At 42.9% G+C, this 19,722-nt stretch overlaps 2 protein-coding genes across 2 annotated transcripts; one reads left to right on the plus strand and one right to left on the minus strand.

The window, feature by feature from the left end:
- Positions 1–9,987, minus strand: itfg2 (integrin alpha FG-GAP repeat containing 2). Its single transcript, XM_030046326.1, has 12 exons — positions 9,577–9,987; positions 9,315–9,410; positions 8,476–8,517; positions 8,208–8,385; positions 7,985–8,124; positions 6,953–7,113; positions 6,738–6,832; positions 6,521–6,574; positions 4,620–4,711; positions 4,378–4,495; positions 3,567–3,740; positions 1–160 (listed from the first exon to the last, which is right to left on the minus strand). Exons 1-12 carry the CDS (start codon positions 9,670–9,672, stop codon positions 75–77), a joined length of 1,332 nt encoding a protein of 443 aa, XP_029902186.1. The 5' UTR covers positions 9,673–9,987; the 3' UTR covers positions 1–74.
- A 6,562-nt stretch (positions 9,988–16,549) lies between these two features.
- On the plus strand, positions 16,550–18,239 carry ascl1a (achaete-scute family bHLH transcription factor 1a). Its single transcript, XM_030045988.1, has 2 exons — positions 16,550–17,312; positions 17,423–18,239. The coding sequence occupies exon 1, from the start codon at positions 16,715–16,717 to the stop codon at positions 17,297–17,299; it is 585 nt and encodes a 194-aa protein (XP_029901848.1). The 5' UTR covers positions 16,550–16,714; the 3' UTR covers positions 17,300–17,312; positions 17,423–18,239.
- Positions 18,240–19,722: the final 1,483 nt, after the last annotated feature.

Raw genomic sequence — 19,722 nt, forward strand, 5'->3', positions numbered from 1 at the left:
GACAGTAATTCACTCTTTATTAACAGTGTATTTACATCATTGACAGTCCGAGGTAAACTGAGAACAGCAATATGTTAATGCGTGTCGGTGTGTTTCTTCTGTGCATCTTTGTAGAGCACATTAGCTACCAGCTCTCGAACCGCTGCTGGGTCTTCAGCATCTGTAGGGAAAAGCACAAATATCGCAGTGACCTTTGACATGGGGCCCGTGGGACCGTGTATGAACTGGTAAATCCTACAGGGGGCTTTTCATTGGACAGCTGAACCTCCCTGAAGTGGTGGGAGGTTCATCCTTAGTGGTAGAGTGAGCTCTAAAAAACAGATGGGAATTAAAAATAAACATATGACAGATAAGAAAAGAAATTCAGCAGGGGCTCCGCTGCTCTCCTCCTTACCTTGACAACACTGTCCATTTCTGCTGACTATCTGGGCAAGCAATTTAAATCGCCACTGGTGTCTAATAATGGCAATGGCAAGAGTAGGAATGTGCGGGTAACTGGCGATACGATACAATCACAATATTTTACCCACAATAACGATGGGATCACGATACAGGCGATTATGCGATATGCGATATACTGCAAGAACTAATACGCCTCTTAGGAACTCAAATATTCATCTGTGCAAATCAAGTTGAAAAGTCAAATATTCATACTTGACACATCTACATCACTAATGTATAACAAGAGTATATTGCATGAGTGAATTAATGCTCCACTCCTAATTGTTTCACTTGAAAGTGTGCTAAAAAAAAAAAGTACATTTAATCAGAAGTGTGCAAATGGAAAGTTCCATGTGCATAATAGTTCCTACTCGAGTCCCCTCCTGTTTGATGGCAAAAGGCAGTGAGCAGTGATTCTGCTTGGTTATAGACACGGTTTCCCAGTCTGGAGGGAAAAGGTCATCACGAAAAACAAAGCTTGTGCTAACTGAGTGCCTCTTGCCTTGTAATATGCAGATCTCTTACACCTCCACTGCCAGAAATCATGAGAAACAATAACACATTTCATTTCCCATCCAATTTTAATTGTAGTGCTTGCCATCCACTGCACTGCAAACTGAATATATAATAAACTGTACCTGCAGCTGTGTGTTGGCCCTTTGTTTTCCATGTTCCTTCAGTTGTGTAAAACAGCAATTTAATTTAACTGTGGTTTACTTGAAGCTACAGTGGCAGCTGGGCTGCACTTCCAGCAAGGTTTGAGTCTCATAATAAGTTGAGAACAAGTAAAAAAGCCAAATAAACCTCCTTTTCTCCTTTAGATTAGACACATTGTCTCTCTGTTCTCCTTGGTTCTCTCTTCTCCCTCTCCACCCCGCTATTTCCTTGACCTTAGGCTTCAGTGAGGGTGATATTCCACAGCGGGTTAGGTAACGAGCCAATAAAATCACAGTCGCGAGAAACACAACAGGCCCAGAGGTTGAATTATTAACACAGGAAGCAGCAGGAAGCTATGCTATGCCACCACTGGAGGCTGAAAAAAATAAAATTAAAATAAATAAATAAATAAATAAACAGCTAGAGACGGCATTTTCATCTGCAATCAAGTGGAGGTTAGCCGCTAGCTGCCTGATGATGCTCCAGCATGTCCAACTAATGTGTTTGTGTGTCTGCAGAAGTAATTATTTCCCTCGCCAAATTAGGTTTCCACCCTTTTCACAGAGCAGTCCAACATGAAGCGGCTGACTAGCTGGTCATCCATGCGAGCCAAATAATGAGGCTCCATTTGTAGGCTGGTCAACTTCAGGCATGATCTATCCTGTAATTTAGTGTATTTTATCTTGGACTGAGCATGCAGGATGCAAGTCATGATGTGTATAAAACTCAGATATTGTATAGACAATGAAGCGCAGAAGCAAGCTTAATGTGCTGCACTGAATGTATGTAGTATGTAATGTACTCATTAGGCAGGCTTTACCACTGCAGGCATGCATATTGATTAACCAAGTTATTGAGTTAGTAAAGCATTGTGTTTAGAAAGCTAGATTATAAAGCAGAGCCACACAAACCTCAGAGGCAGAGAGATTGGGAGAGAGATTGAGTGCTATCCTGGGTTTCAGAGGACTGTGTGCGCGCGGATTACAACCCCTCTAAAAATACTGTCGTCTTCTCAGCTCAGTTGAATGGCAGCCTTCAGATTTACATATACTTGGATGGAGAGGCGACAGCGGTTTATAAGATGCTCTCTGATCTCTGACATTTCCGACTTCTTCCTCTCCGCAGCACTCTATGCATGTGTGTGTGTGTGTGTGTGTGTGTGTGTTTACTGTGTTAAAGAAAGGTTGCACAATAGCCTTGCCAGCATGCAGGATCCTATTAAAAAAAAATCACATAGGCTTGGCTATGTTGCAGACTGGGTCTACTGGTGCAGAGAAAATAGATGATACAGAGGAAGAATGTCAGTGATTAATCATTTACCGGTTAATTGCTGTTAATAATTTAACCAACTAAAAATATATTAACCGATGATGTGGGGTAACTGTCAGATTCACTTTAGTATTCCATTGTGCCACCTGGTGAAGCCTCTTATCTTTTTTACTGAGGAACAGGAGTGTTTGGTGAATGCCTGTAAGGGCCACACAAACTGTAAGACAAACACATCTCCCTGCCTTCTCGAATAAAAAGTGGCAGTGTGCCTCACTCTGCTCACGGCAGTCCTGCTGATGAACTCTGAAGCGTAAAGGTGTGGACATCCCACAGAGCTGTTGTCTGGCGACTGTCTGATTTGCGATTTTTTTCCTGCAATTTTTTTCCCCCTCATCAAAGCAAGTGGTATTTTTTGTGTTATTTACTTTCTATTGGCAGGCTAAACGGGAACTTGCTAAGAGGAAGACTAATGTTAGCTGGCCAGCTGTAGCACACAGTTATCTATCTGTCCATTGTTCATATTAACTCTTTTTCTCTGACTGAACATTCAACATCAATAATACGAACCTTACTGTTATTCCATCATGTCGAATTCTGATGTTTGATCTGTCACTTGGAACTACTATTTACTAAAGTTTAGCTCTCAGTCACATGTAAACAATCCCATTGGCTACAGACTGTGACAATCTGCGAGGAAAAACATCTGGTTGGATGTGGCGCTTTCTGTTTTTTTTTTTTTTTTTTTTTTTTTTTTTGTACACCATAGAAGTCCACAAACTAGACAGAGAATGAACGAGAGGTTATCTTTCTCGCTCTCCTCTGATGTACTCTGATCTTGTAAATGGCCCCTAGGGACTCCAAATGATGGAAATCTGCCATAATGATGATGAACTTTAGTCAATTAATATTCCAGTCAGGCTCTGAGTATTACGACTAACTCTGATTGGCTAATACTTTGAATGTAAACAGTGACAGTTGGCCTCTAGTCTGCTCCTGAATTGCACCGGCAGACGAGAACAAACATGACACACTGTCTGTTTGGTTTTAACAAAGGATGCTCTGATCAGAGCAGAATCTATGTTCTCATTACCGGCTCTGACTCATCACCTACCTGCACTTTATATCACATTAGCTTTCCCGTGTTTTGTAATTTATTTAAGAGCATCGGTAGCTGCTACCATGACTGCTGGCGAACTCACCGACTCCGAGCTTCTTCAGCTGGCTCCTGAACTCGGGTCTCTCCTCCAGCACTCGGAGCAGGTTCGTGGGCTCCATTCGGTCCAGCTCCACCCTCCAGTAGACGTAGATCTTGTGGTTGAAGCTGACGTACACCAGGCAGGGGCTGTTCTTGCCTTCTTTACATGTGTACTGCCCTGCAAGCCCGCAACAGTAAGATGATTATTATATTGGCAATTCTTTGACAGTGAACTTACAATGCACCCACAATGAAGTAATTTAACATATCAAAGGCAATTTTGACTCAATGTGTAGCATGCGGTGCTGTGATAGAGCATGACATGTGCATCCCAATGAGCACATCAGCAAACCCCTGTGGTGCCTAGCTGCTAATGTGTGGCTTAGCGGCAGAGCCAGCCTCCAAACAAACAACAGAGGAACCGATCTAATGTGCTTTAATGATCACACAGAGCAGGCAGAGAGTAGAGGGAGGCTGTCTGCTTTCACACACGCTCTCTGTGTGCGCAAAGAAAATCAAATCCCATCGGGGCCTGGAGATGAAGTCAGGCAGATCAAACAATCTCTCTTGTCTCTTTCTGTAATCCGTTTATTACTGTGTGTGCCATATTAGCTCTCAAAGAAGCTGCAGCTTGTTCAAACACTGAGCAAATATTTGAATCATATAAACACATAAAAGTAAACTGGGGGAAGAGGAACGACTAGAGGAGACTGAGGCTCAATGTTGCCACCTACTGGTATCACCTGCTGCTTACAGGTTTGGGATTCTAGAAAAAAACAGAAAGCTGACTGGGGGCGAGGTATGAGGCCCCTCACCTGCACAGAAGGCATTGACATTCTCATCGAACTGGAACCGCACCACCATCCGGTTGTGGTCGATGATGTAGGTCTGACCGTCCCAGGCACACGCTACCACCTCCTCTCTGCCGTCTCCCTGGAGGCAAACCCACAAACACACACGTACACACACAGGCTCAAACCTGATGGGACGTTTCCATTTTGATTAACACAATACATAATTTAACACACACGCGTCATGGATTAATACACAGACTCACGGTGACATCCAGTTTCTGCAGAACGAAAAGCTGGTGATCCACCTGGACCGACCACAGCAGCTGCTCTGAGCTGTCCATCAACTTCAGGGTTCCTTCAACATGCAAAGATATGCAAAGTGAAAATGATGCAGAGGAGTATTCCAGGCAACAGCACTGATTATTCCAAACATAAGTGAACATAAAACATGGAAATTTATTTGCACATGATACACAGGGCTGGGCAGCATGGACAAAATCGAACCTCATAAACAGCCATTAGTAGTCTGGATATGATAACCAAGCACATAGAGGCAAATAACAAAACAGCTAAAACAGCCTATGAAGTCTAGAAAATTGCATCTCATTAATGTGAAACAGCTTTTAGAACTACCGTTTTATGATAATGAAAATCCAAGATATCTACTCTTATGTCATAATATCAATATACTACATATACAAACATCCCCCGGCTCTAATGCTATGGAAATTAACATCAAAATGCTAGGCTCATCCTTTGACAATCTTCAAAAAGGACGCAATTTATCACAGATGTTGACATTATATGGTTACTCTGATATAAGAAGTCATTTAGACACAAGGTTTTGCAACAAAGTGGGTGTGACAACAGAAAATATCGACAATGAGTCGGATGACAAGGTGTGGGCAGAGCAGGATGAAAAGGAGCCTCGGTTCAGACGCATCTCCTTGACAACAACATAAGACTTATAACAACTGCACACTCTGTTTTGCTCGCCAAATAATCATAGACTTTGTTGTCAGGGTCTTAAAGACATAGCTGAGACGCAGCCAGTTTATTTTTATTGCTCTTACTGATTGCTGCGTATGATTCAATAAACTCTAACGCTGCCGTAATTGGTTTACACAGTTTGCATAGGCACGCTGAGATGTCAACAACAGAGGGATTATGAGTGAGACTTTGGCAGTCGTGGGTCTTGTGATAATAATCCTATTGGTTCCCCTCTTCTTTAAATATTGATGGTCTCTCCTGCTGCTCTGGGAGCTGGTTGCTAGTATCTGCGCCTGGCAGGAAGATCATTTATAGCAGCTGATGACCACCTCTATATGCTGTAAGGTTTACAGCTCCATCTTTGCTCCTCATTATGTTTTACGATCCCCTGAATGTAGCGAGGAGATCACAAGCTGTGCAGCGCTGACTAGCTTCCATTGCAGCTTTTTACAGAAACAAGGAGAAGTCTATTGCCATACTACACAACATACTGATCATCTTGTTTTATTTAAAGCAACACTGGATTTTGGTGGAGTGTTGGGTTGTGTAGTCACCTGAGCATGTCCACATGGTGGTGAAATATCCTCATTAGTTGCAACATGTTCCCCTGGGCTGCTAATCCACAGTACTGTGTGTGTGTCTCTCCATTCACTTTTACAGGGTGGCAAAACTGGTCCCCAAACACATTTAGTGCACAAATGAACTGGAACAAAACGGATTATGCCAATATACTGCAAAAAAACCCAAGACCCTGTACCCAAATTTTACTGTGTAATTACAATTACTTGCTAAAGTACAGCAATTTCTTTCTTCCTCCACACTGCTACTACAGGGAAGTTTCCTGCAGACACTACCTGCCAATCTATTTCTCAACTGAAATAGCAAAATAACCAGAAAAGAGACAATTTCCTCAAAAATGGGTACTGGGACTTGTTGCTTTTTTACATTGGCATAATCCACTTTGTTTGCGATCATTTACTTGCTACAAGTGTTATTTTGGGAGCTGTTTTGCTGTGGAATTGAATGGAGAGATAGAAATACATTATTGTGGATTAGCAGGCCAGGGGAGCACAGAGCAACTAATGAGGATATTTCTCCAGCATGTGGACTAAACAACCCAACACTGCACCAAAGTTCAATTTTGCTTTAAACACATTCAAAATATCTGACTTACCATCTAGAGTGCAGAGGGCAAACAGTCCACATTTGGAGGATTCATCTTTTGAGCCTACAGAGAAACACACATCATCTGTCAAAATTTATCAACCAAAATACTGCATCCAGGTTATGGTTATGACATCTTTACTCGCGTAATATAACTAATGACGTATCCATAAAAATTGTGATCAAGACTAGTGGTAAACTGGCTCAGGCATCAATGTGCTTGTTACCTCTGCTTATACTGCCAATGAGATGGGTGGAGACATTCTTGTTGTGTATCCGCCCAGTGGTCAGGTGGAGAATCACATCTCGGGAAGGCCCCTCACTGGGACAAACAAAATCCAGTCCCACGATTAAAATAACCATCTTTTCTGACTGTTTCAGGTCAAAGCAAAGTCACTTATGTGGATTATGTGTATAATGCCTTTATTAAGACAATGTCTACCTCCCAGGGGTGGCAGGGGACTCCTCCCCAGAGCCAGAGCCAGGGCCGGCAGAGTCCTGCTGTGTCCAGGAGCACAGCAGGATAGCGTAGCCACAGCCTGGCTGGGACACCATCAGCTCAGGTAAACCCTCTGGCCCTGGATTCACCGACAGACTGTCTACCTGCAGCAAGGAGACACAATAACACATTCCATTACAGTTAATAAGCTTGCATTTCACTGCATGTATCAACTGGATTGTTCTATGTTGCACACTGAGAGGAAATGAACTGAGTTTGTCTTTCTATCATCAGGAGCCAACAGCAATTATTCCAAAACTGCCTTGTGTGCTTCTGGCTGACCTTCACATATCAGGTTGAATCTGAAATCTGGGATATTCAGTTTTTCATGTGAATATATTCATGAATTATGTGAGATAAGCATAAATAGTGGGTGCAACAGACATTTACATTCACATAGGATTGAGGGAATCAAGCCCATCGTCACAGGAAAGAAAGACTGAACTACAAAACAAACCAAGATGCTTGCTGCAGCTCCACAGTTTACATGAAAAGTCTGGGTTCAGTCATTTAGAAGGTAAAGATGAGTTAGACGAGAGCGCTGCTGTAACCGGTGTGGTAATGTGAGCAACATGCAGCCCTTATTACCAATATCAGGTTACAATTATTTAAGAAAAAACACCACATGCTTTTTTATGCTTGGTTTCTGTCTTTAGGCCTTGAATTTGACTGAACAAGGTCATGATATTTGTCTTTGGAAGCATGATTCAGCTGTTTTTCAAGAAAATTCAAACTCGCACAATATTGTCAAATGAAATGGCAATACTTAGAGGACAGTGATACATATTGAATGGGCACTGAAGTATAGTAAATTGACTCAAATCGTAGGGTTCCTGTCGATTCCCATCCCTAATAGATAACACTAGTAAGAAGCATATTATTATGCTGCCATAATAATATGCCTCTGTAATCTCCTCACTGAGAAAAAAACAATAATATTAATAACGCTGTTAATAAACTGACAGCTGGCAGTACCTGACCCTCCAGAAGCCATTTTTTGAGCAGGACCAGCTGTCCAGACCCCAGGTCTGTGGCGTCAGAGGGCTCCTCCCAGCGGAAAGCTCGCACCACACGGTCTGTGTAGCCCACCACAAGCTCACTGCGGCCATCACCATCTGCACACATGCACGCACGCAGTCAGATTTATGAGGACAATAAAGTGGATATATACACAGCATGTAATGATACCAGAAATTACCTATATCACTAATAAGAATGACTTTGGTGTTGGCGGGGATGTGCTGGGTGAAGCAGGGCTTCTGGTCATCAGAGAACAGCGCTTCATGCTGACTAGAGGAGTCGGCCTTGCCTGCAGCGGCTGCTGTCAGGTCAAAGAGGTGAAACCAACCCTCCGCACCCACTGCCACCACAAAGTTCTGACAAATTGGAAAAGACAGTGACTAGTTAAAATTATGGGAAGTTCAAGACAATAATATTGCTCCTCAGTTAGACTTTCATCAACTCACCTTTCTTTTGTTGCAGACATCTCCAACTGCAACACAGGTCAGCTGGAGTATCAAGAGAAAATTGATTGAGTTAAGGAAAACAAATTCATTGTGCAGACTTTTTTCTATTCCTCTGGCTACTGTACTGAGTAGGAGTGGGAAAAATGATTCACTGATTCATTCACAGTATCACAATTCTTTTTCATTCTTTTTTTTTTCTATTACTGAACCGATTTAAAGTAAAGATACTGGTATTTTATGAAACTAGACGACCTAAGGAATCTGTTGGTACCAAGTCACGCCAGGGAAAAACTGGCATAGCTATTTTCAGCAGGGTCCCTTGACCTCTGACCTCCAGATGTCTGAATGAAAATGGGTTTTCTGGGCACCCATGGCTCTCCCCTTTGCAGACATGCCCACCTCATGCTAATCCCGTCCAGTTTGGGCCACAAACCATGCAGTCCAAATGTGTTCTTTTGGCCTGTTGTAAAATGGTGTATTTGTGCAGACTGGGGCCTAAACAGTCTTGGAGTTGCAGTAATTGGCTTTGACTGGAAAGCTGAGATTCAATGAGCCATATTTGATTAATGTGTGATGATGTTAGCCCCAATAGTGGTCTTTTTATTGCAGTGAGTCCATTTTTGAGCTTGACATCACTGTATAAATTGACCTATTGTGGTCTTTATGATAACACAGCTTCATGAAACTTTCCAACCACAAACTAGGGGACGATTAAAAAAACAAAAATCACAATAGATCATAATATCATATGGCAATACTTGCAGAATCAAATTGGCACCAAAGTCTCTTGATAGCATTGACTCAGGAGATAAGCACATTGTCCCAGCCCTAGTACTGACCATGCCCACACAGGTCCTTGTGATCCAGGGTTTGGAGTCATCATTCTTGTACACCAGCAGCTTCCCACTGGTGTCACCCACGACCAGCTCGTTCAACTGCGATGAATGAGGACACACACTGTACGTTTACTGTTATAGAGATGTTACACCAAATGTAGCAAACGACTAAGTTACAAGTTGTGTCACAGTTGTTATGTCACGCCGAACTCCACTAAAAAACAACACATGTAATGGCTCTACTGAGTCTTTACCATGACATTACCGAGTCATTGTCTGCATCCCCGAGGCAGATTGCATGAGGAAACAACGTCCCTGTGAAATCCAAGCTGACACGCTGGACATAGTTCAGGGACCTCATTCTCGCTGCTGTGAGATTTTAAATTCCTCAGCTGCGTCACCTGTATATTTGCATGACTGTGTCCAGGTGCTCAGGTTGGTGACTGGCTACAGCTAAAGCGGCTAAACCTATCCGAACCAGCGCAGCGCGGGAGAAGGTGACGCTGCCGTCACTTAAAGTCTTTGTAAAAAGCTTCCTTTCAAGCCAAACTTTCAAGAGCTAATATGTATATTTTGCGCAAACAGGCATTTGATAAAAAAAAAAGGGAGGCTTGTCAATCTGTACAAGTGGCATCAGAGGTTGTGAGTATTCTTCCTTGTACACAAAAACACGTGACTTGAAAAGTACGGAAGCTCAGCATAGACAATAAAGATGGTCGCATTATTCATATTCGCTTTAACCCCTCTTATGCGTTTGACTAGTACACCAGTACCACAGTATACACTTACTAATACTCATGTTTTGTTTCAGCTTTGCATTGCATGCTACTAATAAACTTCTTCTATGCAGAGCCACTCCTGGGAAGAAGCAGAGGCCACCATGATGCCAGACCTGTACCAAAGCATCCTGAAGCTCTACACTGTAGAGTCTACAGAGTGGACAACTCTGACTAAAGACAATAAGTTACCGGTATTTCTTGTGGATATTCAAATGTGAGTAATGTAAATGTAAAAAGTATACTGCATGAAGTATTGCTACTTTGTCAGTAGACTGTGGAAAATACATGGCTTCAGGTTTGAGATAATTTACTGTCAGTTATAATGAAATAGAGGACTAATTTGCAATTAAATTAAATGGTGGGTGATTTCTAACCAGGAAAACATTGCATCAGGAAACTGCAGGATTTTTTTTAACCATCTAAAACTGAATTTAGAGGAGTTTAACAGTAGAGGAGTTTAATACTAGCCAACTATGAGCATTGTTGATCGTATTTTACACTAGTTTCTTCAGCAGCACTGTAAAGGGCTTTCAGAACATCCACAAAACACTGGTAAAGGAATATCAGACTCAGCTGTTCATTTTGTGAATTTTCAGTGAATTTGGTGAACAGGTCCTAATATGAGGAGCTCATTCTAAGCAAAGTCAACATCATGTTTCCTGCATTTTCCTCCTACTGGGCAAGCAGGCAATGTATCTAAAAAATTAGCACTTCTCTCTGTTCAAATGCCATACTTAATACAAAAAATCAGATTTATGTTCATACTTTTTAATAAACATCTGTTTGTCATCAATAAATCCATTTTGTAAATTCAGCAATTAACATCTTCTCCTTCCTCACAGCAGGGGGCGGTATGGATGTTGAAATGGAGTGAAACAGACATGTTGTTATAGACAGATCCACCAGCAGGTGGAGCTAGAGTTGCTTTCATCATCTCTGGAGTGCACAAGGACACAACAAGTTTGCCATCATATCCACTGTCTGGACTGTGTTCATGTTGTGGACATGTGGCCTGATGGTGGGAAATGACAGGACTGTGTCTTCCTGAGCATCTCTTGGTGCCAGACTTCACTTTGAAACACCTCAGTGTGTGATTAATGACAACACACACTCTGAAACAGAGCAGGAAACGATATGGACAGGCTATTGGAAAACTATTTACTCTGATTCTGTCCTTGGTAGAGGCACTTTGGCAGTGTGTTGTGACATGTCCAGCTTGCTTCCAGTGCCTTACCCTATACACTGAGGAAATGAAGCACCAACTGGCATAGTACCTGCATCCAAGTCATCACTCTGTATCTGAGGATTATTGTTCACAATGACGAACATCAATATGAAAAAAATTTGTCACACTTTTCCAAACCTTGCAGACTTGCATTGGAGTCCTGGATAAATTTTAAAATACCTAGATTTTGTCAGAGTCATATTTTCACAACTTCTCCTGAATAAATACATAGGGCTCACAGTTTTAAGAAACAGACAACTATTTCTTTATTGTAGAGCCATCTGTTAATTCAGCATGCTGTAGCTTTATGGATGAGTTGACTTCATGGGTGGCTATAGGGTGAACTGGTGTAACATATCTCATGTTCCCTTACCTTCTACTCTCACAAAGTTTATCCTCTTATAGATCCAGTCTAAGGGGATAGTGTCCCTGTACCCTCCAGCCTACAGCATTAGGGCTGTAGCAACCATGTCAACCATGCCAGTGAACTCTCACAAACTTGTGACACCCTTATGTGCTTCTGTGAGACAATAGTCTGGGTGTAATGGGGTCCAGAGGCCCAGACTAACAAGGAAGAGATAGATGAAGGCAGCTTTCCAGTGAGAGCTTTGTAAATAAATAAATACATATGCAAATCACACCTCTCATGCCTCTTTGCACAAGATGCAATAATGAGTGCAGAATGGAAGACAGCATCAAGGGGTCTTTAAAGTAGCACCCAAAGCATGCCTGTACAAGATGTTGCCATAATCTGAAACTGATAAATTAAAAAAAAGATGCATGAACATGCATTTTTCTACATTGCAATGGGAAGCACCATTTATTAATCTACGGACAGGCTGTTCAGATCTGCTAGGAGAGGAAACATTTTCTCTCACAGGTAAGAACTGATTTTTGCTTCAGTCTCACACCAAAATGAAACCAGTTCTGGTCAAGTGTGTCTCATGCTTATGCATAAAGACCTAAAATCTCTTCTATTTTCTTGTAGCAAAAGCTGCTGGTGCAGATGCTGAGACTTCAGCAGCAGAAGCGGCTCCTGTCCCGTCTGTCAGCTGAGGATAGGACCGACTGGCTGGTGGAGTGGTGGAGGTGAGACACACAGACAGGCCACCACTCAGTCTGTCAGGAACTCTGCTCATGGAAAGTTCATGTGTTTGTAGTGAGTGGGGAACAGAGCAAAAGTAAAGAAAACCTTTTTGTTTACATTCTGTTTGAAGACTGTGGAGGTTCTCGCTTGAGGACCAGCAAGAAAGTGAGGTCGAGCCTCTCCTCATGTTGGTGGTGAAATATGAAAAGACTTACTTTGGACTAAATGATTGGATAACACTTTATTTATCCTGTAAACAGATCAGGCCTCTGTGCAACTTAAGCCCCCTGGCTATCAGGGTCACCAAGGCTGTCCTTGACCAGCTCGCCCGCTCTCTGTCCACCATGGAGACCCAGGTCCCCTTGTAGATTTGTAGATTTATTTATTTTTAAAAGAAAGAAATGGGACAGTACATGTTAATGCACATATAAATGTAAACACGTGAGACTGTAGCCGTGTGGCTAATTTCCATCTCTAGTCCCATTGGCAGGTTGGTGTTGTACAACATTCCCTTCTCCGGCTCCCTCAGGGACAAGACGGCTCTCTCCATCCAGGAGAGGGTCCCAGGTGGAGGAGCTGAAGCACTTCAGCCCAGAGGTGCTGAACAACATCATTTCCACCATGGTGGAGCACATTTCTGTCAGGTTTGAGGCTTCAGAACATGCAGAAATTATGGAAGAGCACAGTACAGAAAAGGTAGAAGGACCAGCTCACATAAATTATAGAATAACAGCATAAGACACCATTAAGTAAAAAAAAAACAAAACAAACAAAAAAAAAACATAACGATTTCATTTTCTCTGTAGTTGGAACTTGATGATTGTGGCCACCCAGCCACAGTGGATGACACTGTGAGCTCCACCCTTCTTGAGGTACGTTGGTGTGAGGAACCCAGCCTGGAGGAGAACACAGCAGCACCCAGAAATGGACTCTGCTGGTGCTTCAGCTTCTCTGGAGCCTCTGAGCCGCCTGCTGAAGCTGCTGCCATGTCTGCAGTGCAGGAGGACCTGACCACCTGCCTGGCTAACCCAATGGCAGTATGAAAAATGCATTATAGTCAAGTTAAAAACAGGGCTGTTTGGCTCAGTTCCTGCAAAGCTATTGGAGGTACATTTTTTTCATGCAGCAGAAACTATATTCTAATTATAATGTAAATAATAATTCACATGAGAAGTTTGCAATGGTTTAAAAAGTTTTAAGAATGCATTGCCATCATCTCCAACACATTATCCTGGCAAATTTTACAGTGTGGACTTTATGGTCACTCTTAACAGCTCGTGGGTATGAATGTGATTGTGAGTATTCTTAAGCCACTGGTCAGCTTCAGCCCCTGTAACAGTGTCATCAGGTGGTGGCAGAGCGCATTCACGTTCATGTACCGGCGCTACGCCACTACTCTCCTCTAGAGGGCGATGCACTATCGCAACTTCACTGAAGTCCTGTTGTCGGTGTGTTCTGGGCTCCTGATAATACTGCTCCCATTCCCATTACTGTCAAAACCACCCTAACAGAAATTAAATATTGTAGTCATATTGTAGTAACCAGGTCTATAAGTGCTGATCCTTATTCAAAATGTACTTTATTAGACACGCTGACTGATGTAGCCTACACAATCATCCAGTTCTAATAAAGTCACCTTTACTTGACAGTTTTCTCTTTCCTTTTCGTGCAGCTAACCTTTTGCACAGATTTATTATGAAAATTCTATTAACTTGCAAAGAGCGCTGTATTAAAATAGGCAAGTTGAGACCACTATTGTGCTATTTGAAAAAACTGTATGACTGTTGCATTAAATAGAGTAAGGAACTGCAGAAACAAACAATGAAGTCTGGTAAAACTATTTTTAATTGCTCACAAATTGAAAGATAATCCCTTACATCACACAAACAGGGATTATAACGGTTGCTTATGAGTTTTGCTTTTATTATCTCCCAGCGAAGTTCATATAATAGAGAGAGAAAAAGATAGAAAGAGGTTGAATGGGAATTCGGGCGCCCAGTTGTCATATTAATTATTACACTCAGCTATGACTGGAAAGCCCCTCACGTAAAGTGAGCGCCCTCCCTGCCTCTGGAAGACCGCGGCAGAGAGAAAGTCTTTACAAAGCGCTAATTGGACTCTGGAAGCGCACTGACAGGGCATGGATAGGTTTCAGAAAGCCTGGCGATGGCAAAAGGCTGCTGGGGGAGGCTGAATAGAACCCACGCTTCTTTTCTAAACACTCTCGCTGGGCCAAAAAAAAAAAAAAAAAAAAAAAAAAAAAGACAGAGAGAGAGAGAGGGGGGAGAGAAGAAAGTATTGGTGGGGGCTGGGGCTCTTCAATGCAAGCTTGATTTTGAATGCCACTGCCAAAGCAGAAAAATTGCACAATTTATTACGACCCCTCCTGAACAGGCACGCACAAACATACAGAAGCACGCACGCACGCACACACACACACACACACACACACACACACACACACACACACACACACACGGGGGGGTACTGAGTACATGCATACACAGAGAAATTTGTAGTACAGAGAAATTCATTCACACGCATACGCGCGCGCACGCACACACAAATACACATATGGAGGAGAGAGAGAGAGAGAGAGAGAGAGAGAGAGAGAGAGAGAGAGAGAGAGAGTAATTCATCGCGCTGGGTATTACGGGCTTGGTTTTGTTCCCGATGAAAGACATGTTTTATTATGCTCACTTTTCAAAGAAACCATAATCGACGGGATACACTGCGTCGAGGCTACTGTAACCATATAGGGTGTAACAAATCATACACAAAGCATCCTCCAAATGCTTCTTAGGGCCCCTCCGCAGATTTGAACCGTCCGTTCCGCTTCTGCGAGGCTGATGAGCCGCTCTAATGAAAGTGGAAAATTCGCTTCTGCTGCACAATGGTGCCTCAAACGAGAAGCATTCAGACGCGTCTGTAGTGTTAACAATAAACGAGACAATATTCGAGTCGTCCAACAGTAGACGCCCGCTCCATCGCCTCAAGTAACCGATTTACACAGAGAACTCACCAGATAGACTGCTACTTATACTTCACCATAAGTTGTATGACAGGCACCTAACTAATAAATATGGACGGTTCACATTGGAGAGAGCTGTCCTTCAGCACCACGCACTGCTCCAATAGACAAGACACATAAAAAGCTGATGTTTTGCCTAATATCTAATTTCAAATAAAAAAGCTGGCTTTTTCGGACACACACTCAGAAAACCTCTTTCTCCAAATAATATTGCATACATAATCAGGGGCAGTGGAAGTTTCCCCCCCCACACACATTTTAAAGTTATCAATCACAACTACAGCCTGCGTCCCTCTTATACTGCTCCTTTGGTTTCACCTGTTGAATGGAGATAATGTGTGTGCTGATTTCCCGTCATCGACCACTCTCAAGAACATAACCTTTTTTCATAACTCCCATCGTAAACTAACGAATATCATAACACGAGGCTATACCTTCCACTACTACTTTCAAAAGATACAAAGTATAAAAAGGACATACATTTCTTGGGACTAAATGGAATAATGGCTGATGGCCGACAAGATAACACATTAATAGATCAATAATAAAATACGATGTATTAACAGTTTAGGAAACACTGGACATGATTGCTCCTGTTATATCATTTTTGTTTTCAAAATACACGTTTGGCAAATTTTCTTGATCTTTGTTCTCTTTAGGCTATAGTGATAAAAACAAAATAACCAAATTTGGATTGTGTGGCTTTCAAAACCCAATTAACGCCCACGCGCTTTTCAAAAATGTGTAATTGGGATTTGTTGTATTTTCAAACATATCTACTAATATTTATGTTGTTAGTAAAACAGGGTAACTTGTGTTGAAAAGGGAAAGAAGTTGTGTGCTGTCCCACAGCAGTCTGTTGAAATCAACCATGCTTTTTAGTGTGCCATACCTAATTGACGCCCATGATGAAAAGATAGGAAAAAAACTCACCAGTGACTGTTTGTTTAGTGCTTCAAGTGGCACGCGTCCGGCGCGCGCAACGCACCGGCACCGGAGCAGGAGCCCAAGGTGAATCCACGCGCCAGGAGGGCGTGGCCAGTCCCCCATCCAAACGCATTGAAAAGCAGTAGTGGCTTTCCTCGAGGACTCAGTGCAGCTTTGAGGAGCGCGCGAGGCAGCAGCCCAGCGGACTGCCCCCATTGAGACAAGGCTGAAGTGCGCGTGAAGCAGCCACAACACGTGAACGGCACGAGCGGGACACACCGCTAACCTAGGCTATACAACTCCTCCACACTTGGTGATTCTCTTTTTTCCCTGGGAGTAGACTTCACAGCCAAGATGGAAATTAATGTCAGCCAGCAGCAGCTCATGCCGCCCGCCTGTTTCTTTGCCGCGGCGGCGGCGCAGAGCATCCAGCTGAGCCCGACCGGCAGCAACGACAGCAGCGGCAAGCCGGTGTCCAAGCAGCCCAAGAGGCAGCGCTCCTCCTCGCCGGAGCTTCTGCGCTGCAAGCGGAGGCTGAACTTTGCGGGCTTCGGCTACACTCTGCCGCAGCAGCAGCCGCACGCCGTGGCCCGGAGGAACGAGAGGGAGCGCAACCGGGTGAAGCTGGTCAACAACGGCTTCGCCACCCTCCGGGAACACGTCCCCAATGGTGCCGCCAACAAGAAGATGAGCAAGGTAGAGACGCTGCGCTCGGCCGTGGAGTACATCCGCGCCCTGCAGCAGCTCCTGGACGAGCACGACGCAGTGAGCGCGGCGTTTCAGTCCGGCGTCCTGTCGCCCACCATCTCGCAGGGATACTCCGCTGACATGAACTCCATGGCGGGCTCCCCGGTGTCGTCCTACTCCTCTGACGAGGGCTCCTACGACCCCCTCAGTCCCGAGGAGCAGGAACTGCTAGACTTCACCAACTGGTTCTGAGCATCTACATATGGTAAGATATAACCTGTTACTTACACAAGTCACCATCAGTCATCACATTCACCCTGAGAGTGAACAACTTGAACAGCTTGGCTTAACTCTTCTTCTTTGTTGTTGTTACAGAAATATGGATCAACTCAGTTTATACTGTTAATGTGCGCTTGGGATGGTCCCCGGAGGAGGCTGGGTGTCCTCAAGAACAAGATGCACTGTATAGGCTACGGTCCGGTGTCCTAGCAGCCCGGTCCTCCCAGACAGACACGGCCTTGCATCCTGAAAACGGGAAAATCAGGCCAGAGATCAGCGCCAAAGGACTAAAGGAAGACGGGTCTCCTGACAGCGTGGGAATCCAAGCTTCCGTGCATTTGCCCATGAAAAACAAACAAAAAACCCTAAAGTGAATTCACGCTCAACCGCAGCACATAAAAACACTATTTAAAACGTTGCTCTTCAACTATGCTTAACCCAATCAAAGAACACCAACCCTTTGATAAACCTCTGAGACGTTTAATTCAGAAAATGCTTCCAAGTCGCGGATTTATTCTATAAAATTCTATATCAAACGCTTTTTTGAAATATATTAAGATATTTTTGTATGTAAGAGATTTATAGATGTTTTGTACACATCCTTTTGTATATATTTTGTCTATATATTGCTAAGTTGCTTCTATACCTCTTGCCTATGTAGACGTGTAGTCTATTATTCTCTGCAACTGGCTATTCTGTTCATGAGGTTTCAAGAAGGGGTTTGACACTCCGACATTTTATTCTAGCACCAATGTGTCTTATTTAATAGCAAAAAAATGTATCATGTCATGAAGTTCACAATGATCAAAACTTATGCAGCTATTGTCCAAACAGAGCCCAATGGCGATGCATTGTCTCTTTATACTGCCAGCTCTATATTGTCTTCACATAAACAGATGCTGAAAAAAAGAATCTTATAACCATATTTTCTACATTCTAGTCCAAGAATAAAGCAATTTCCTACGGATTTCTTTCCCGTGTGTTATTTTTGTGTATTATGTTAAAGAATTGAGGAAACTTTTGGACACATTTCTTAATCTGTGGTTATTAGTAGGCCTAGTCAGGGAGGAAATTAAAGAACCAGAATGTGATAACACCCATCACAACATCCAAGATACTCACTCATGAGAATGCATTTGGAGGGACACTAGTACAAAATAGGAAGGTTTCTGCAGGTTGGTTCAATCACTTTTACGCACATTTTCCACAAGTTGGCACATTTTTACGCACTTTGTGTTTTTCTTATTCGACCATCGAAATTCCACACAGGGTGGCTCATGAAGCTCATAGTTCACAGGCCCCCCAGTAGCCTAAAGCCCCCTTTTGTCCTGTTTTCTTCTTCTACTTCTTCTTCTTCTTTTTTTTTTTTTTTTTTTTTTCAAATATTGGACTGTGCTTCAACACAGAAAAAAATCATTTGTGCGCAAGCGCAAAAAGTAAATCTTGTGGCACAAGGGCGTGAAAGGTCCGAGCTTTCTGGCTTTCCTCTTGAAATCTGTCTGAGTAAACAACAGCAGCAGATAGGAAATCAAAACGAAGAAGTTGCGTACACAGCACAGGCGCCGCATGCTAATTCACATGAAGGATGATGGAGTGATAAATTGAAAGGAGGGTAAACTAGGACTTCCACCATAGAACAGTCAACCAATAGAAAAATATTTTTTCATTTAAAAAAATCATTTATATTTTCCAGGCTAAAACACCCTGTCTTCAAATAATTTGGGCATGTAAGTATGACACTACTAGCCTATTGTGCTCTGATTGTATATCAGGGAAATTATAGGTAGGCAATCTATTTAGAAATATTCAGATTTAGTTTATTGCAAAATGAGTTTGTGTGTATTTCCCCTCCACACTCCCGTGCACACAAAAGGCTTAAAGTTTGGGAAAAACTTTGCATCCTGCTGAAGCTGTGAGGTCTTACTTTTTCCGTCATATAGTTGCGTTGCATATTCCACGTTAGTGACACTTTTCGTTTAATAATGAGAAAAAGTTTAATGGTGTTAAGCCAAGTCTCTGTGGTTCATTAGGAATGCCGTTTAAATTAGAGCATGAACGCAATATCAGTGAGATAAGTACAATCTGGCCATCGCGATTAATCTTCGAGGTAGGGCTTGGCTTGTGTTTCTCCAAAACTAAGTTTGACAGGTAGGAAGGAGGCTGCGGCCGGACGCGTGTCTGGTTTAATGAGTGAATGGGGCTTGTATGGTGGTCGAGTGGAGACACAGAGTTGAATTGGCTGATGGCGTGTGCCTCCTGACAGCAGCGTGCGACTCAACACACAACCATCACTTAGAAAGAAAGAAAGAAGAAGAAGAAGAAAAAAACACTGCATCTGCCTCAAACCAGTGCTGATTTGGCTGAGCTTGTTTTTCACTTTTTCATGAAATGATGGT

This window comes from Myripristis murdjan, chromosome 23 (assembly GCF_902150065.1).
Source record: "Myripristis murdjan chromosome 23, fMyrMur1.1, whole genome shotgun sequence".
NCBI lineage: Eukaryota > Metazoa > Chordata > Actinopteri > Holocentriformes > Holocentridae > Myripristis > Myripristis murdjan.